General features: G+C 59.8%; 1 protein-coding gene across 7 annotated transcripts in view; it reads left to right on the top strand.

Moving 5' to 3' along the window:
* GTF2IRD1 (GTF2I repeat domain containing 1) overlaps positions 1–20,036 on the top strand; it is a 119,272-nt gene that overhangs the window by 17,980 nt on the left and 81,256 nt on the right. The window contains exon 1 of one of the 7 annotated variants that reach the window (XM_058285948.2): positions 18,619–18,781. The exons of 2 other annotated variants lie outside the window; for them this stretch is intronic. In XM_058285948.2, coding sequence (XP_058141931.1) covers positions 18,647–18,781 — 135 coding nt within the window. In that variant the 5' untranslated portion in view covers positions 18,619–18,646. Of the gene's footprint in view, positions 1–18,618; positions 18,782–20,036 lie in introns of those variants that run through there. 4 more of the 7 variants (XM_058285947.2, XM_058285949.2, XM_058285950.2 and 1 more) reach the window with 4 other exon arrangements.

A 20,036-nucleotide genomic window follows, 5' to 3' on the forward strand; every position in this document is an offset into this window, starting at 1 on the left:
GAGGGCGCGTGGCCGTCCAGCCCCGTCTGTTCCGGTGTCGCCATCAGAAGCTGAGCCCTTTTGAGCCCCCTGCTTTCTCAGCTTCCTTTCTCAGCCCCTCCCCTGCCTCTGCCGCCTCACCCCACCTCAGCCCCCGGCCCCTGCCGCCCTGCCCCTGCTCCCCCAGCCCTGCCGCCAGTCCCAGCGTTCCTGTGGTCCTCGTCCCCCTCCCTGACCTCTGACCTCCCACCTCCCAGGCCTCCGTGACCCGACCCTCCTCTGCCTCCCCCAGTCACTCATCCTCGGTGCTCTCCTTTGTCAGATCTTCTGCCTTGAATCCTCCAGCTCTCCCAGGCTTCGTCCTCAGGTTCCCTCCAGTTTCTCCCTATCCGTTCTCCCCGGGCAGCTCACCCCCTCAGGTGTCCTGCTGCCATTCCAGCCCAGGCCCTCTGATCACCCACTGGCCGCAGAACCTCCCCCTCAGATGGCCCTGGCACTCAGACTCAGCCAGTACCCTCCTCCCTGCCTGTCCTCTGCTGCCCCGGCCTCCTCTCTCCAGCCTCCTCCCTGCCTGTCCTCTGCTGCCCCGGCCTCCTCTCTCCAGCCTCCTCCCTGCCTGTCCTCTGCTGCCCCGGCCTCCTCCCTGCAGCCTCCTCCCTGCCTGTCCTCTGCTGCCCCAGCCTCCTCTCTCCAGCCTCCTCCCTGCAGCCTCTTCCCTGCCTGTCCCTGCTGCCCCGGCCTCCTCTCTCCAGCCTCCTGCCTGTCTGCTCCCCACTGCTGCCTCCTGGCTCACACCTGGCCATCTCTTACCTGGACTTCGCAGAAGCTTGGTAGCTTCTGGTCTCCCGGCCCTAATCTTGCCCCTCCCAGTTTGCCTGCCACCGCCAGCCAGAATCTCCCAACATGTGACCACGTCTTGCTCTGCCCCTTCCCGCCCCCCGAACCCTCCAGGGCCTCCAGTGGCCTGAAAGGTGAAATTCTGAGGCCCTTCCTGGACACTGAGGTCCTTCAGCCTGTGCCTCTTGCTGCCCTGAACTGGGTGCTGCGGTCACCAGGGCTGGGCCCAGCTCTCCTACCCGCCCCCTCCAACCGCCTCGTGCGCCGATGCCTCTGCCCCACTCAGGCCGTCTGTGGCATGTGAGCTTCCCAGGAGGGTGATTGCGTGTCCTGGCAGTCCTTCAAACAGGGAGTCTTCCGGTATTTGCCCAGCAGTGATCGTCCAGGGGAGGTGGGCACTGCAGGGGCAGGGCAGCCTCCTGCTTGCCCACAGTCGTGTCCTGGACCCAGGCCTTCCTCTGGCCAGCCCCTCCCTGTGACCTTCACTCAGCTCAGGTGTCGCCTCCCCTGACCGCCCCACCTGCTGTTCTGGGCTTCTTGAGTGGCACTGATTTTTATTTTCCATTGAGGTCTAATTTATTACAGTAAAATGCCTCTATCTCAAGTGTCCAGCCTGATGAGTTTCTACCTGTGTCGCCACCCTGATCAGAACTCCTCAAAGTGTGTTTGTCTTGGAGTTTTATTGCAGTAAAATTATAGAGGATAATTTTTGACGTTTTAATCCTTTAATAAAAGATTTTATTGGGGCGACATCTAGATAACAGAATTTCTGTGTGTACAATCCAGTGGCATTACTTGCATGGACAATGTACAGCAAACCTTTTTTCAGGAACTTTTTCATCATTCAAAACAGTTTTGGGGGCAGATGTAGCTCAAGAGCTTCCCACGTACGAGGTCTGGGTTTGAGCCCCAGTCTTTCCAAAAACAAACAAGTGAACACACGTGACTCTCGTTGGGTAGCAGATGGCGCTACCTGCTTCCCGTGTACGAGGTCCTGGGTTCAGTCCCCAGCCTCCCAGATGAAAAGTAAACCAACAGTTTTAACTACTTTTTAAGTGTACGGGGAATGCTGTAATTACACCCACAGTGTTGTACAACGTCACCACCATCCATTTCCAAAACTTTCTCACCACCCCAAACAGAAACGCTGATCACACCGTGTTTGGGGTGTTTTCCCCAGCCGGCGGTCTGTTTTGGTGGCAGTGTCCTCTTCCCTGGCAGCCCCTGAGTGTCTCGAGGGTGGGGGTATCTGTGACAGGTCCCAGTGCTGGGTGGCACGACTCAGGTGCAGGCGTTGGCATGTGGCCGGATCCCCACAAACCTGTCTGTGCGAGGGGGTGCTGTGACGGGGGGTGGCGTTGGTGACGTGTGTGTGTGTCAGCCCGGCCAGGGGCACGGCTGCCAGGCAGGCGCCCTCTCCCCGGCCTGGAGCCTGGCTGGCCCCAGGTCCCCTGCCCAGGGCGCGGTGGCCTCTGGCTCCGCAGGGAGCTGCAGCCCTGCCCAGCGCGGCCCTGCGGCTGCAGCCTGGGATTAGTCTCCAAGGCCACGCTGCCTGTTGCCATAGGCACGCAGGCCGCAGCCGCGATTGCGACTTCTCATCCCGGTCACGCAGGCGGCGGCCTCCCCTGCCCACCCGCCAGGAGCCGGGCGCCAGGCTCTCCTAAGGGGTGGAAACCTGACCCTGCAGCGCTGCCCGCCCGCCTGGGGGAGCGGGCACGGGCGGCCTGGGCCCCGTCTGAGTTCGGAGTTGTGTTCATCATCTTCAGTGCCCGGCGCTCCAGTGTGGGGAGCCCCCTCTGATCAGGGAGCCGTCCCCCCCGCCCGAGGGGGCTGGAGCCTGCCTTCCAGAAGCTGTCCCTGCCCCGGGCGGGCAGCCTCTCGCTTTCCCCGGGAGAGCAGCACGGGGCCTGTACTTCCCGGGACCTGCCCTTTGCCCGGGCCAGGGGCCCATGGGGCCAGGAGGGCCCCGGTCCAGGAAAGTCCCTGCTTCCCTGTCCCGGGGGGTGGGGCAGCCGAGAGAGCCTTCTCGGTGGTGGTTTTTGGTTTGGTTTTGTTTTTTAAGAATGAAGCCTCTGTTATTTTTTTCCAGACTGCAAAAGTAGTATGTATCTTAGAGCATGTGCATGGTGCAAGAAAGTAGGGGAAAGAGGTCATTGGTGCACCCATCCCCCCGGGATGGGAGGTCTGGGGCGCCCCTGCAGGCTCTCAGCTGTGTCGCTGAGGTCACCACGATTCCGGCCCCCACGAGCCAGCTGCGGGCTTGTTGGCTGTTTCCCCAGATTTGAGTGGCTGTCTGAGTATGTGAACATATGAAAGGCTTGGGTGCATTGTCCTTGTCTGTGAACGCTTGCGTTTTAGCTCATTTTCGTAGTGTAAATTTACAGAGTTAAGAGTCCTGGCTGGAGGGGCGGGAACCTGGTTAAACCTCCTGAGTCACGTCTCCGAGTCGTTTTGTGGAGGGGATCCGAGGAGGGTTGGAGTGGGGGAAAAAACCCTGATCCTGGGCTGGTGGGCAGGGAAGGAGCTTGGCCATAAGTTACAGTCTGGTGTGCAGAGAAGTTTCCAGCAGGCTGTCCTATCCCTCTGCCCCATGTGGGGGCCGGGGGCTGGGGAGGGCTCGGCCTCCGGGCACGACTGTGTCCCCATTATTTGAAGCAGGGCAGGGTTAGAAAGACGCAGCTTTCCTGTTTTTGGTTGTCTAACTGGGTGTCCCAATACCATGTGTTTTTTAAAAACTTTTTAAGAAGAAAAGTTATTTATTGTAAGTGAACAACATGATGAATTTTTACAAGCCAGACACACCCAATAACAAGCACCCAGGGCAGGAAACACCGTGACCCCCAGAAGCCCTTCTCGTGCCCCCTCCCAGGCATTGCCACCCCCCTGACCCCCACCTCAGCATGAGCACCATCCTTGACTTCTCTCGTGGCGTTTCGAACGGATATAAATGGCCTCCTACAGCATGACCTCTTGTGCCTGGCCTCCTCCATCCCTTCCGAGATGTCCCGCTGTGGTGTCGCATGGAGCTGTGGTTTGTCCATCTCTCTGATGTCTTTTCCAATAGATGGCCGTGAGGGAGGATGCAGTACAAGCAGACACGTGGGCACGGCACTGAAATTAGGAGGCTGTCTAAATTATTGCTGGTAAGAAATGAAACGTGTTTCCCCAAAGGACCTCCTCTAGTGAGTCAGAAGGAATTTCTAACTAGCCTAGCAATGGAGCACATGGGAGAGGACAGCTCTGGGTGGCCAAAGACCTGGGAGCCAGTCTGTCCCCTCTGAGCCTTAGTTTCCCCAAATGGAAATGGAGATATTTGGTTGAGGGTGCCCATGAAGCTCTAGACTCCGGGGCACTCGAGTGTATATTTAGAAGTGTTAAGAGTTTACTTTCTAAAGTGCTTTGCCTTTGCTCTTTTTTTAAGAGGTAACTTTTTTTTTTTTACATTTATTTTTTTGTTTATTTATTTCCCCCCCCCCCCCCGGTTGTCTGTTCTCTGTGTCTATTTGCTGCGTCGTCTTTGTCCGCTTATGTTGTTGTCAGCGGCACGGGAATCCGTGTTTCTTTTTGTTGCGTCATCTCGTTGTGTCAGCTTTCCGTGTGTGCGGTGCCATTCCTGGGCAGGCCATTCCTGGGTAGGCTGCATTTTCTTTCGTGCTGGGTGGCTCTCCTTACGGGGCGCACTCCTTGCGCATGGGGCTCCCCTATGCGGGCGGCACCCCTGCATGGCAGGGCACTCCTTGCGCGCATCAGCACTGCGCATGGACCAGCTCCACACGGGTCAAGGAGGCCGGGGGTTTGAACCATGGACCTCCCGTGTGGTAGACGGACGCCCTAACCACTGGGCCAAGTGGTAACTTATTTTTTAAAGATTTAGTTGTATTTATTTCTCCCCCACGCCCTTGTTGTTTATGCTTGCTTTCTGCTCTCTCTGTGTGTTTTTGTTACGTGCTCGTCTTTTTTGTGCACGGATAACTGAACCCAGGACCTCCCATGTGGGAGAGAGGTGCCTAATTGCTTGAGCCACCTCCACTCCCTGCATATTGAGTTTTCCTCCTTATGTCTCTTGGTTGCGTCATCTTGTTGCATCGGCTCGCTGTGTCAGCGTGCTGTCTTGCTCGTCTTCTTTAGGAGGCACCGGGAACTGAACCCAGGACCTCCCATGCAGTAGGCGGGCGCCCAAATGCTTGAGCCACATCCGCTTCCCTGCCTTTGCGCTTATAATCCTGTTTGCCAGCTTGGCCAAAGCAAACTGCCCTTGACCTCTGCCCACCTTATCCCAAGGCCAGATTCCTTGGTGAAAGGATCCTTAAAGGTCAACTTCCACTTGCTGACCCCCAGTGGTGGGAAACTCAGTGCCTACACAGCAGCCTGGTCGTCCACTGGGCACAGTCCCCCAGGTGGAAAGCATTCCCTCCCATTGCACCAAAGCCCGTGCCCCTGTAACTTCTACCAGCAAATGAGCTTAGACTTAGCGTAGTACTTCAGGGTCCAGAATCAAGAATTTGGGTGACAAAGTGTGTAACTGGGTCTAATGCGATGATATTGTTGTTGTTTTATTGCCGATATTGCTATAACATAGGACCTCGTATTTGGAATGGACCTGAAAAGTCAACTCTTTCTGTGCTGTGTTAGTTTCCCAGCTGCTAAAACAGATATGTACCCCGGGTTGGCTTAAACAAAGGAATCCATTGCCTCCCAGCTTTGAGGCTAGGAGAGGTCCACACCCAAGTGTCAACGAGGGGATGCTTTCCCCCGGAGGCGGTGGCTTCCAGTGCTGGCTGCCGGCAGGCCTTCTCCTTGGCTTTTCCGTCCCATGGCGCTGCCTTCTCCTTTCTCCTCTGGTCCTGTTGACTTCCAGCTCTGACAGTGTCCACTTTCCTTTGCTTACGAGGACTTCGGCCGTGTTCGATGAAGGCCCGGCCTCCTTCAGTGTGGGCACACCTTCACGACACCGTCTTCAATGGTCCACGCCCCCGGGGCCGGGGTTGGGACCCGAGCGTGCCTTTCGTGGGGCCACGATTCCAGCACACACCTTATCCAGAGCTGGAGTCCCTCCGTCCACCATCCCACCACGAGGTCCTGCAGCCTTGGGGGCCAGGGTGGGGGGCTTGGTCCCTCTGGCTCCTCTGCCTGTCTGAAGGCCGGGGCCTGGGGGAAGGTCATCTTGAGCGAGATCACTGCAGAGGCAGCACATCCAAGCATTCCCCCGTCTGCTGCCGCCCCTCGTGGAAGGAAGCAGGTGGTGACTGCAGCAAGAGAAACTCAGATTTGATGCTCGGGCGAACTTTCCTCAGTGGAGGGGATGGATGGACAGGGAAGTTTATCAGGACCGGCTTGGAGTTTGGGAGTAGATTCCAGCTCAGCTAATGCTATTTGCTTCTCCCCTCGGTGTTGTCGGTCGGTTGGATTTGCCCCATTTGGAGATGAGGAAAGTGAGGTTCAGGGGATTAAAAGCTCCCCCTTTAGACGAGCATCCTGGAAGGCAGGGTTTTTTTTTTTTTTTTCAATTATTTTTAATTTTCAAATTTTATTGTGGTATGTATATACAACATAAATTTTCCCGTTTTAACTACTTTGAAGCATACAGTTCAGTGGTACTCATCACATTCACAGTGCTACGCCACCGTAACCACCATCTGTCACCTGAACGTTCCCGTCACCCCAAACGGAAGCTCCGTCCCCGTCAGGCATCGACGCCCCTCACCCCACCTCTGCCCCGTCCCTGTCGCCAGTCACCTACTCTCGTCTCTCTGAATTTGTATATTCTGGTTGTTTCCTGTCAGTGTGATCGTACAATATCTGCCCTTTTACGTCTGGCTTGTTTCACGGCCAGGCAGGGTTTCCTTCTCATTCTCGAATGGTGCCTGGCGTCGGGGCTTTTGAACGTTTCTTGGACTGATTTGCTTTTATTTGTTTATATCCCACCTATTTTGGAAACGATTTGAAAGGCTTATAAAGAACATAAACTACAGGAAGATGGTACCAAGACGAAAGTGTCAAACAAGGCTTGTGGCTAACGCGGAGCCAGAAGTGGCTCTGAATTTGAAAATGCTCGCCAAGGACTCGGTTTCCACAGGAGTGTGTTCTGTGGCAGGTACCCCGACAAACAGGGGCCTGCGGGGTGGGGGGTTCATTTGCTCATGTGGCGAGCCTGGAGGGAGGCAGCGCAGCCCCGGGCAGCTGCTCAGGTCCTCCCTGCCCTGGCTCCTCCGTCCTGGGTACCAGCTCTGGTCGTCTTAGTTAAAGGGGCTGCAACCTGCCCGGCAGGGGGTTGGGGGGACGGGATTGGGCAGCCAGCTCTCCCTTTGTATTCCGGGAGGGGAAACCTCTGCCTCACCTCAGTGGCCACGTTGGTGTCACACAGTGCCTCAGTTTCCCTGGGCCGCCATCCATGCACTAGGTGACTTCAAACTATAGAAATATACTGTCACACAGTCCTGGAAGTCCAAAGTCAAGGGTCCGTCTGAAGTCTGTGGGGAAATAACTGTCCCTGCCTCTCTAGCTTCTGGCGGTGGCCAGCAGTCCCTGGCTTTCGGGCGCAGCGCTGTGCTCCTCCGTCGTCACGTGTCTCTCCAGATTTCCCTTTCTTACAGGGCACCAGCCCTTTCGCTCAGGGCCCCCCAACCCAGTTTGGCCCTGTCTTAACTAATCACGTCTTCAAAGACCCTGTTTCCAAACCAGATCACGTTCACGGGACCTGGGGTTCGGACTCGGACATGCCTTTTGGGAGACGACGGTTCACCCCATGACATGTGGCCATCCCCGGCTGCACGGGAGCCCAGGACTGGGAGCGTTTTGTTTTCCTGCCCACAGAAGAGGGGAGAGGATGGTTGAGTGAACCAGCCCAGTCTCTGTCCTGGGACGCTGGGCCCCGCAGGCTCTTCACTCTTGCTGGGTGGTGCTTTCTGGCCGCCAGTTTCAAAAGGCAGTGGTGGTCTGTTATTCAGTTCATTGTTGGTGACTGGGGAATAGACGGAAGGTCACACAGCCAGGGAAGGCTGAATGAAGTAAGATGCTTTAGGCTGCACATGAAAGAAAGCGCCACTAAAAATGGCCTAAGCAATGCGGGCGTTGAATAGCCACCCCGATGTCGGGAGGGGGTTGGTGCAGGGTCATGGCGCCCTCCGTGTGATGGGCACCCATGGCCAAAGGTGACTTGATGATGGAGAACATGCTAGAAGGAAGCAGGCGCCTCTGGCGAAGATCAAGAACTTTCCTAGAAGCCCCTCGTGTCTCTTACGGGTTCCCCTTTATGCCATTCGCAGGACGGGGGAACGGGATTGCCCTGATCTAAGCCTTAGAGAATCACCCAGATTCACCCCAGGCTTGGGAGGCCCCCGCTTTTGGACGCTGGAGGCTTCATTAGTAGGAAGGAGGAAGCGGACTTGGGGGTCCCCTTTGGCGCCCACTGCAGAGGCGGAGATAGGATTGGGACTTGGGTGCCTTGGCCAGGAGTCCAGGCCTTCTGCCTTTGCCCACAGCTGGGTATAAGACCCCCTCCTGCTGCCCGGCGGGGAGCCTGGCCTGGGCAGGCGGGCGCCCTTCTGGGGTGTGACTCTGCTTGGGGTGGGGAAGGGGCAGGAACCAGGGCCCCAGGCAAGTCCGTCCCCACCGCGAGCCCCTGGGGCCGGAGGTGGAATGTCTGAAGGGGCGAAGCCAGGGAGGGTGCCCCCTCCCCCACTCCCAGGAGGGGAGAAGTTTCTTTTTGTTTGTTCTCTCAAGCTTCTTTTTCCAGAAACAAGCATATGGCGGCGGATGGCGCGGGGGCGTGTTTGGGTGGCGGGCGCCTGCCTTCGCTGCTCTGCGTGGCCGGGTGTGTTGTTTTCACCCGTTCCAACGCCCCAGCTGGTACGCAGGGCAGTGAGACTCAAGCCCGAGGAGCTTCCCCGGCATCTGGAAAAACCCAGGCCTGCCCAGCGGTGCTTCTGGGGTTTCCGATGATGGGGAAGGGATGGCAGAAGTTTCCAGCAAAGCCAGGCCTGAGCGGGGGCCCGCGTGCCTGAGGGGGTGAGGACGTGGACCCCGACGTGTGAGGTGGGGCTGGGGTGGGGCAGGGAGGGAGGGGTCCCTGCTGGTTTCCTGTGGCCGCTGGCATGAGTTACCACAACCGTGGTGGCTTGAAAGGACAGAAGTGGCATCTCTCGCCATTCTGGAGGCCAGAAGTCCCAAATCTGCTTCCCTGGGCCAAAACCAGGGGGTCAGCAGGACCACGTCCCCTCCGGAGGCTCCGGGGAGAACCAGCCCTGGCCGCTCGCAGCTTCCGTTGGCTCGTGGCGTTTCTGGGTTCGTCGCCGCATCTCTCCAGTGTTCAGGGGCAGCTTCTTCAGAACTCTCTCTGCTCCCTGTTACAGCTCCTTCTCTTCCTTGTCTGTGTCTTATAAGGAGACAGGTGATGGCATTTAGGGCCCGCCCTGATAATCCAGGGCTGTCTCTCCATCACAAGGTCCTTAATTTACTCACATCTGCAAGAAATGCCGTTTCCATATAAAGTAGCTTTTACAGGTTCCAGGCGTTAGAATATAAATATCTTTTGGGGCCATTTTTTACCTGTCACGGGTCCCTAAGGGCAAATTCCAGCAGCCTTTCTTGTAGGCAGACCCACCCTTAATATTTGGCAGCTGGGAAGAGGAGGACAGAGGGAGGGTCCCCGTGGGCCCACCCCTTCTCACCCCAGCTCTGCCCTGCAGGGGATGGGTGGGGGCAAACTTGTGCACATGCATGTGGACTCCCTAATCCATGTATCCAAACTCTGTCCACCCTCCCAAATAGTTGCCCCTTGACCACTCGTCAGGCCTGGGGTGTACCTGCATCTGTATGGTCTGTATTGGTTATTTGTGGCTGCATAACAAATAGCCCCAAACTTGGAAACAACAATCGTTTCTTCTTTCCATCTCTCACAGTTTGGGGGTTGACCGGCTTCCACCAGCTGGCCTTGCTCAGGGTCTCTCCCCCGGTCATCTGGAAGACTTCCTCACACACGTCTGAGCTGGGAAACTCCTGGGGCTCCCTGGGCATCTCTCTCTCCACTTGGTCTCTCCAGCATGGTGGCTGTAAAGTAGCCTGACTTCTTACATGTCAATGCAGACCTCCAATGACGAGTGTCTCAGAGAGAGGCGGGGGTGCTGGGAGCAGCGTATCGCCCTTTGTGACAGCTTTGGAAGCCACGCCGCATTACTTCCGGCATATTCTGTTGGTTAGAAATGAGTCGTGAAGGCCAGCGCATAATATTCGAGAGGCTGGGGATTAGATCTTCCCCATTCATGGGAGAAGTGTCAAAGAATTTGCCGTCATTTAAAATCATCACACGAGGGAGGACACAAGGGGGATTCATTTGGCCAGTGATTTCCAGGGTCCTGAGTACCCAGAGGGTGGTGTGGCGTGGTGGGGAGGGGTGCAGGCTCCGGGTAGGTGTATCTCCGTAGGTTCGCAGTCTGCCTCCACCTTGGAGGAGGGCTGGAGCAGGGCCCCGGGAGGCCTAGGCTCGGCTGAGGATGGGAGTGTGGGGTGTACCCCACCTGACACATCCCAGGTGTGCGCTGAAAGCACCCCAGCGATCAGCTCTAGCTCCCCTCTCCGCCTCACCCCGCGCCCCCCATGTCCCGGACTGGACGCCGGCTGCCCCTCCTGCCACAGGTGCTCGCTGGTGCCTCGGTGCCTTTGCTCGAGCCATCCTCTCTCACCAGAGTGCCCCTTCCTCTCGGCCTGCCTTCCTCATGTCTGACCTGACCTGCACAACTGGCCTCTCACCTTGGAGGCCTTTCAAAGCCAAGTTCTGTTTATCGGGCTGGGGCTCAGCAGGCCTGGGGGATGCATAGGTGAAAGGAATTGGGTCTGTTCTCCAGGAGCTGGTGGTCTCGGGGCAGAGGACGGAGGAGCTGTGGGAGCCCAGTCGAGGGCCCACAGGCCAGCCGCCCCCGGGCCAGAGAGCAGTTAGGAGGGAGCCAGCAAAGGGACACGGGGGCAGAGGGGCACGGGATGGGTGTTTCTAACAAAAGGTGCAAAGACCCAAGAGCCTGAGGGCAAGGGCGACCTGCAGGCTGGAGTGGGAGGCCAGGAGCAGGCATGGCACCGAGATGAAAGCACGGGCCAGCTGGCCGCCCGGCAGCAGATTCCGACAGGGACGGTCAGCCCCTGCCAGCGAAAGCCCGTGTCCTGTGCCTCGCCATGCCCCAGCGCCGGGGGGACGGGGACTGTGTCGCCTGCCTGCTGGCACGGGTTAGCCGCCGCCCCTGCGAGGGTTCTCCTTGGCCTGGCAGTCAGACTGTGCTGGAATCTGTCCCAGGAGGAGTTGCATTAGCATGAGCGTGCACGTGTGAGTGTGCGTGGGTGCTTTGGGTTGCCAGCACTCTCGTCTGCTTCTGGATCAGAGATGTGCTAGCCAGGTACCCCCTCTTTCTCTTTTCTCCCCATCCCCTTCCTCCATTCCAGGAAAGGTCCCTGAGCGTCGACTCCCACCTTAGAGTTAGCCCTCCAGAGTGGACACTGAGTAGACCCAGACTCATGTCTTTACTCACGGAGCTCCTCATGAGCTAAGCTTCTTCCTTTGCCTCTGTCCACAAAGTGACAACATCTTCCTTCCACTCATGTACCTAGAGAACTCCTATTCATCTTTCAAAACCCAATCATCTCCCATCATCACAGTAGTCATCTCCTTGGGGAAGCCTTCTTCGACTAACTCCTTCTCCCCCAAAACGAACTAAACAGTGTTTATTTTTTAAGAATTTTATTTATTCCACTCCCTACCCCTTGCACTCTCTATCTGCTCTCTGTGTCCTTTTGCTGTGTGTTCTTCTGTGTCTGCTTGTCTTCTCATCTTCTCTTTAGGGGGCACCGGCAACTGATCCTGGTACCTTCCGACGTGGAGGAGAGGCACCCAATTGCTTGAGCCACTCCAGCTTCCTAGTTTGTTGTGTGTCTCTCATTGTCTTTCCTCTCTCCCTTTTCCGTTGTGTCATCTTATTGTGTTAGCTCTCCATGGGGCCAGCTCGCCTTCACCAGGAGGCCCCGGGAATCGAACCTGCGACCTCCCATATAGTAGACGGGAGACCACTTGCTTGAGCCACATCTGCTTCCTGATAAACAGTGTTTCAAGAAAAGGGGGGATGGCTGCTTTCTCCCGTGTCAGGCTTGGTGCTGGTGCGAGCTTCTCCGCCTGTACTCATTTCACAGCCTTGTAATTCTGTCGGCGCATCTGCCCTCTGAGCACAGGAGGGTGGGTGGGGCCTGAGTCATTTTTTTTTTTTAATGTATTTTTATTTATTTTTGAAAGATACCAGTCTGAGTCATTGCTGAGCCTGCATGGCCCGGGACCTGGCACGGAGCAGCTCCCAGTAGGTGTTCTGTGAGTGAGTCGGGGTTGAGGCAAGGCCAGGGAAGGCACCCAGGGACCGGAGCCTCCCCGGCAGGTAGCCAGGCCACCAGCTTCTGCTGAGCTGCTGCCGCTTGGCCCCCCAGCTCGCTGCCTCAGGACTGTGACCCAGCTGCTGGCCAAATGGCCGTGTCCTCTCCTTCCTATCCCCACCATGGCCTAGCGTGGAAGGAGTGGAAGCCTCGGGCTGCAACAGGGGTGTGTGGAATGAGTGAACGAGTGAATGAATGAAGGAGCGAGCAGGTAGTGGGAAGTGAAGAGGGGGGAGGTGTGCCCCTGATGCTGAGGCTTGGGGTGGGGCAGACCGGCTCGTGGGCAGGCTCCCTCCCTTGCCATGAATCACCGTGGGCAAGTGCTTCACACTGCTCTGTGCCTCAGTCTCCCCCGATGTAAGCTGACATTAATAACTGAATAACCACCTCGTGGTGGGTTCTGTGGAATTTGGTGGCACGACGGATGTGTGGATTGCGGAAGAGCTGGCAACCTCTGCTTTTTTTTTTTTTTTTAATTTTAAAAAATTTATTTCTCTCCCCTTCCCCACTCCCCACCCCCAGTTGTCTGCTCTCTGTGTCCATTTGCTGTGTTTGCTTCTGTGGCTGCTTGTATTCTTGTCAGCGGCATCAGGAATCTGTGTTTCTTTTTGTTGCATCATCTTGCTGCGTCAGCTCTCCATGTGTGCAGCGCCACTCCTGGGCGGGCTGCACTTTATTCACTCTGGGCGGCTCTCCTTACGGGGCACACTCCTTGCGTGTGGGGCTCCCCTACGCGGGGGACACTCCTGCGTGGCACGGCACTCCTGCATGGCACGGCACTTCTTGTGTGCATCGGCTCTGAACCTCCCATATGGTAGGCGGACGCTCTGTCCATTGAGCCAAATCGGCTTCCCCTGACCTCTGCTTCCCCTGACCGTGCTGGGGTACAGGTGGCCCTTCTGGCCTGTGGAGTCAGGTCGCTTGGTTTCCCCCAGGACTGTCCTTGTTGTGTGTGTGCACATGGGCTATGTGTCTGTGTGTGTGCAGGTGTGCGTGCGTGTACATGTGTTACATGCTCATTTGTGCCTTTCCCCAGTTTCTGTCACACACGTACGCCCACACTCCCTCTCTGACACACTTTCCATCACATTTGCACACTCAGACTCCCTGCCAGCTACTTGCTCACACCCCTGCTGCTTTAAGCCTGTGCTTTTCTGGACACTTGAGGGGTGGAGGAGGGGAGGGGTCCGGCTTCTCAGTGGGGCCACTGGCCAGTAGGGCACCTGCCCCACGTGGCACTGGGCTCTGGGGACACGCCCTCTCCCTGGGCAGGGCGTGGGTGGTGTGGACCCAGCACCGACTCATCAGAGAGGCAGAGCTCTGGTGGGTTCCTGCCAGGCCGCCCCTGCCCCCCGCCGTGCCAGGCCCCCGGGGTCCTGCTGGGCAGGGCTGAGCCAAACGACAGTCGGCATGCCCGGGGCAAGGGGGGTCGGAGGCCGCGCCTGGGGATTTAGTCAGAGCCGGGTGGGCTCGGGTCCCAGCTCTGCCGCCCCCTGCTTGGGGGGCTTTGGCAGAATGCTTGAGCCTCGAATTCCTCCGTTGTAAAACGAGGGCTGTCGTGAGAATTAAGCTTCTGCCAGGAGCCTGGCCAGTCCCGGCCCTGAGGAAATGGCCCTGTCGCACCCGCCCTCCAGGTGGGCTGGTCTTGGGCTCTGGTCCAAGAGGGTGGTGGCCAAGCCTCTGGGCAAGGGACGCCTGTGGCTGGTGGCCAGGCCAGGCTCACGTCCTGGGCACTTGCTTTCTCGGTCCTGGGCCCGTTTGGGCGTCCCCTAGCCCCCGGCGTGGGGGCTTAGCCCTGGGCTCCTGCCACCTCCTCCCTTGCAGTCCCGGCAGCCTGGCCTCGGGCAGGCCTTGGTGCTCTCGGCTCCCCTTTGGCTCAGGGCCTCCGAGAGTTGGAGGCCAGCGCTGCAGCTGCCAACGTCTGGGCGAGGAACCCCTGGCGGGGGAGGGGGGCAGGCAGGAAGAGCCGGGCTTCTCAGAAAGTGGAGTCGGGATGGCAGGGCTGGAAACGTCCCCTGAGATGGCCGAGGTCCCGCCGGCACCTGGCTGCCTCTCAGATCCCAACCCCCCAACCCGAGGAACTTAAAATACAGATTCCCAGGAACCTGGGGGAGCAGCGGGTAGGTGCCAGCTGCCTTGGTTCACAGAAGGGAGGCCTGGAGGCTGTGTGTTAGACAGCCAGGCTCCTGCGGACCTGGGACTCGAACCCAGGACCCTTACTTCCCTCCCCCGTCCCAACTCTGCCCTTTGGGGCTTCATCAAACAGGACTGGCCCCTCCGGCCCATGCCTGGCCTTCAGGGACGTCAGGATGGAGGCTTCCTCGCCCCACCTTGGGGTCTCCCTGGATGAAGTGCCCGCATAGGCGTGTGGGCTCCTGCCCTGTTCGTCCCCATGTCATGGGCTGCAACAAGGGGTGACCAGCCATCCCAGTTTGCCTGGGATGAAGAGGTTCCCTGGGACACAGAATTTCCTATGCTAACCTAAACCCAAGAAAGTTGCGGGCAAACCCTAGCTGCTGTGGGCCTGGTGTCTGCTGTGAATTCCACCAGCTGGTCCTTCTCTTCCCCCCAGCCACCTGTCCTCCTGCGGCCTGCGGACAGAAAGACAGACCTCATCTCTACCTCACCGGGGCTGGCGGCCTCGGGCTGGACCCTGGCTGGTCCCTCTGTGGCGGGAGGAGGCAGGAGGTGCTCTCTCTCTCTTTTTTTTTTTTAAGATTTATTTTTTAAAAATTTATTTATCTCCCCTTCCCCTATCCCGCCCCCTGTTGTCTGCTCTCTCTGTCCATTTGCTGTGTGTTCTTCTGTGTCTGCTTGTGTTCTTGTCAGTGGCACCAGGAATCTGTGTCTCTTTGTTGCATCATCTTGCTGTGTCAGCTCTCCATGTGTGCGGCGCCACTCCTGGGCGGGCTGCACTTTTTTCACGCTGGGTGGCTCTCTTTACAGGGCAAGCTCCTTGCACATGGGGCTCCCTGCATGGCAGGGCACTCCTTGGGCACATCAGCGCTGCGCGTGGTCCAGCTCCACACGCGTCAAGGAGCCCTGGGTTTGAATCCTGGACCTCCCATGTGGTAGGTGGATGCCCTATCCATTGGGCCAATTCCACTTCCCATGAGGCTCTCTCAGTAGCAGGGAGGTGTCACAGACCCACCAGCGCTCATCCCCAAGGCTCTGACTCGGGGACCCTGGGGTGGGGCCCGAGACACTGCATTTCTAGCAAGCGTCAGGAGTGCTGCTGGCTGCTTGGGGCCCAGGGACTACAGTCCGGGTCCCCCTGTCCGGGTCACCTGTCTGCCTGAGCAGCCACCCGGACTGGGGCTTTCGGGAGCATTAAGACACAGCCACCGTCTCGATTTGCTGTCACTTCTCTAACCCGTTCCTCCTTGGCTATCCAGACTTCGTCCAGAGCCGCCTCCGCATTGCTCCTTTGTTTTTTGCCGACCAGGCAAGCCAGAAGTTGCCAGGGCCTCTGCTGTGTCTTGTGTGCATCCCGGCTCCTGCCCGCTTGACCAGCTGCGGCCCTTGTTGGTCCCGAGTCTCGGTCGCGCGTTCCTCACAAGCACCCCCGAGGCCTGGGAGTGGGAATGGCCGTGGGCACTGGCCTCGTGGAGCTTACGTTCTAGCTGGGGAGGTGAGGCGCGGAGCTGTGAACGAGGACTTCCAGTTCACAGCGGCTTCTGTGCAAAGAGGAGGAAACGGGTAGTGACGGTGAGGGGCGGGGGCCGCTGCTTCAGCCGCGGTGGCCGAGGACGGCTCTCGGGAACCCGGCGGGGCCAAGGAGGCAGCAGGAGGAAGCTCGGGGTCTGGAAAAGCCCCCTGCAGCAGCAGCAGCATTTGCAAGGGCCCTGCGATGTGGACGCATGTGGACTTGAGGGACAGAAGGGAGGATGGTGCAGCCCGAGCCCATTGCAGGGGGGAGAGGAGAGGGGGGAGAGCAGACAGACAGACCCAGGTCGCGGCCTGGCAGCCGAGGGAAGCGTTGGTTTTCCTTCTTCCTGCCGTGGGAAACCCTCAGAAGTTTCTAAGTAGGAGAGTGACTTGAGATTCTTGTTTAGCACGAACTGTCTGGCTCCTGCTTGGAGGGGGCCCGCGGCGGGGGTGGGAGGCGAGCAGTGGCAGATGCAGACGCCGTTTGGAGCTGAGCTGGCTGGACTCTGGTGGTTGTCTTGGGAAGCGTGGGAAAAGGGAGTCCGGGTGGTCCCCCGTTTTCAGCCGGAGCCCCTGCCTGGATGCCCGGGAATCCAGAGAAGTGGACCTGGGTGAGGAACTCAAGGCTGCGTGACGATTATTAGACGTCGGGGACGAGGAGTTGGGGAGGAGGCAGTCAGGAGAGGCGGCACCTCGGAGGGGGGAGGCTAGAGAACTGAGAGTCGCCAGCCCAGGGGTGGGTGAGACCACCGGGCAGGGGGGCGGGAGCCGGACGGAGAAGGGGGAGGCCCTGGCGAGCCGGGGGCTTTCCGCGGGGAGCCGTCCAATTCCGGGAGGGGGTGGGAGGGCGGCCTAGGGGGGGACGAAGGCAGCCCGGAAGCCGGGGAGGAAGGGGCCCGCCCCCCCAGCCCTGCAGGAGCCGGCTCCGGGACTCCCTGGCTGCTCGGGCCCCCAGGCCGGGAGCCGGCTGCCCGTTCCCTCTCCCTTCGCGTCGCCATCGTCCCCAGGTCCTCTCCCGGGTGCCCTGGAGCTGCGCTCAGGTGGCCTCGCCCCTCGGTGCCCGGGTTTCTGGGGCCAAAGCCTCTGCCCTCAGCGTCCCTCCTCCCGCCGACCCTTGGGCCCGGCGTCCTGGGCAACCTCCGCGTTGGTGTTCTGTTGCTCTACTGGGTGCTCTGCTTCTGCCCGCTTCATTTTCAGTTTAGAACCAGCACCGCTCTTGTCCAGCAGAGCAAACTCGAGGTTTGCGTGCTGCGCCCACCAGGGTCCAGGTGGACTTCCTACCGGGGCTGCGCCGGCCAGCACCCCACGGGGGGGACGGGGGGCGGCGTAAACAGCAGGCAGCGCCTGGCTCCCGGTTTTGGAGGCCAGAGGGCCCGAGGGAGGCCTCGGCAAGGGCATGCTTTCTCCCGGGCTCCGGGCGGTCTGGTGCTGGCGCACCCCCCGGCTTGGGGTTCCCGACATGCCTCTGCCCCCGCCATGTGGCCACGTCCTCGGTCTCCTCCCGTGGCTCCTCCGACTTCCGGCTTCTCCTTCGAAGGCCTCCAGTGGCACCAGTGAAGGCCCCGTGGAGTCTGTCGGCCACACCCGAGTAGGATCTTTGCAGATCCTGTGCACACACGGTGCACACCCGACTCACCAGGGACTCTGCTTGCACGTGGGCTCACGCCCGCGGGGACATGGGGGAGGGTTGGAACACGTGTTGTGGGGGGCGCGATCCGGCCCCAACGCGGACCTGGGCCCGCCTCTCAGCCCTGGCTTGCGTCCCAGCGGCCCCCGCCCCTCAGCCGGCCACAGCTCCAGCCCCCTGGACCCCGGCCCCCTCTCCAAGGCCCTGGGCGATGGGGAGCAGCCTCTTCCCTCCCTGCGCCCGAGCACACCCACCTGCCCTGCCCCCCTGGCCTCTAGACCAGGACAGAAGATCCCGGGAGCCCAGATGGCTGGAGAAAGGAGTCAGGATGTGCCCAGCAGCCCGGCCCCCTAGCCCCCAGCCCTGAATCCCTGGTTCCTTCCTAAATGAATTAGGACCTTTGCCAGAAGGGGCCGGCAGCCGCCTGCGGCCACCCGGAGGCCAGGGCTGCAGCGCTGTCTGGTGCCGTCCTGCTCCGCCCTGATTCAATTTGGGCCTCAGCAGCTGGGAGGCGCCTTTCTGGGAATGGCTCAAGGGACCGGCGGGGTGGGGGGCGGGCGGATGTCTCCAGGCTCCCCAGCAGGCCTACCTGGCTGCAGGCACCCCCTCAGCCGGGTCCTTCCTGGAGTCAGCTGGCAGGTCAGGCCCTGGGGGGGGCTTCACCGGCTGTGGCACCGGCGGCCTCTCGTTTCACCCCTGTATCCCATCCGTGGCCTGTCGTAGGTCCTCGACATCCCTTCAGTGCTGTGGGTTTCCAGCTTTTATAAAATTGCAGCCTGCGGGAAGAAATCCATGTTCTAAAATATCGAGGCATGAACCCAAGGCACGTTTTGGCCACATGCAGACTGGCCGGTGGTTACAGTCAACGTTTAGGCACAGCCAAGGAGCAGGCTGGCCGAGAGCGAGCCCAGGGCCCCTCCCTGGCCCACCCCTGGTTCCTTTGAACACGTCTGTAACTGAAGTCCAACAGTCCTTACCCTTTGCTGGGGATCGAGTCCCATCCGCCACAGTTCAAGGCTGGAGCCACATTCCTGCAGGTGTGCCCCGTCCTAAACAGGGCCTTAGGAGATGTTAGTAGTTAAGGTGCGGCCCAGCTAGACCGGTGGGCCTTCTTCTGTACCACTGCGGGCCTTAAAGAGAGGATACTTGGTCGCCATGGTCAGTAGAAGCCAGGACGCCGAGAGGAGAGAGGGACCGCCACGGGCCAGAGAACTGCCAGCACCGTGGACTTTGGGAAAAAGTGTGGCCTTGCCGATCACTCCTCGGTTTTGGACTTCCAGCCTCCAGACCGTGAGCCAATGAATTCTTGTTCTTTGGGCCAACCCGTGCTGTGGTATTTGTCATAGCAGCACTAGCAGGCTAAGATGCACTCGCCCGGTGTGACAGACTGATCCGTGCTGTTGGTTTCCTGGCCCGTGGAAAGGTCACGGTCCAGAGCTGGGGCCACACTGCCTTGCCCCGTGGCTCATGTCGGGCGCTGAGCCGGCCCGGTCCCTGCCCTCGCAGAGCGGGTGGAGTGGGATGGCAGCTGCGACCGTCTGGCCCCACGACCGCCCGCCTGGTCCCTCCCTCCCCCCAGCTGTCTGCAGAGTTGGCCGGGAGTCTCCTTATAGCCCTGCTCGCCCCCCACTGCTCCCCCAGATTTGCCGCCTGCACCAGGCCAGGGCCAGCGTGCAGAGTGCTAGAGGGCTGGCCCGGACAGGGTGCCGGGGGTCCCTGCTCAGATCTCTCCCCCTTCCCTGGCTTGGTGGTGGGCTGCTGCCTGGAGGGTGGGTGCCGGTCCCGCAGACGTGATGCCTGGGATCAGGAAAGGAGGGGGCAGGGCGCCCCGCAGGGACAGCGGCCCGTTCCAGGTCTGGGGGAGCCCTGGCCTGAGGGAGCCCCAGGAAGGGGGAGTGTGCAGCCCTGCCCTCCAGCAGCCCCCGTGACAACAGGCCGGAGGCCTGCCTTGGGGAAGGCTCGGTCTGTGATGACATGGGCTCTGTCCTGCGCTGTCTTCCTGCGCCTCTCAAACCAAGCCAACAGCCAACACGTCAGCCGAGGCTCAGAGGCCAGCAGGGCAGTGGCCTTGCCCCAGCAAGTCGGGCCGGTGCGGTGCTGGGACGGGGTTGATCCAAGGCATGGGGGAGCCAGAGGAGGGCAGTCAGGGCGGACTTCCTGGCAGAGGCAATGGTGAAACGCACAGGGGCCGGGAAAGCTCCTCTGATAGAGGGAGCGTAATCTCCAGGGGCAGGGGAGGCATGGGGGGTGAAGCTTGAGGGCCTGGGGTGTGGGGTGCGAGTCGGGGCGAGGGACAGGAAGTCGAGACCTGGAGGGGGTGGGGGCCAGCTGGGGAAGGCCCCGCGTGCCGGGCTGAGCCCTGCGGGCGGTAGGGAGCCGCAGAGGGTGTGCGAGTGGGGGAGGGTCGTGGCCAGAGCTGCGTGTGCGGGCGAGTCGGCTGCGCGGCCCGGGCTGGGCTCCGGGGCTCGGACCTGGCCGCGCCGTGGGCGCACCCCGTGGCCTCCTGCCGTCCGCGCCCCCGCCTGCTCGGGCTTCCGTTGTCCGG

Source organism: Dasypus novemcinctus, chromosome 23 (genome assembly GCF_030445035.2).
Source record: "Dasypus novemcinctus isolate mDasNov1 chromosome 23, mDasNov1.1.hap2, whole genome shotgun sequence".
NCBI classification, from domain to species: domain Eukaryota; kingdom Metazoa; phylum Chordata; class Mammalia; order Cingulata; family Dasypodidae; genus Dasypus; species Dasypus novemcinctus.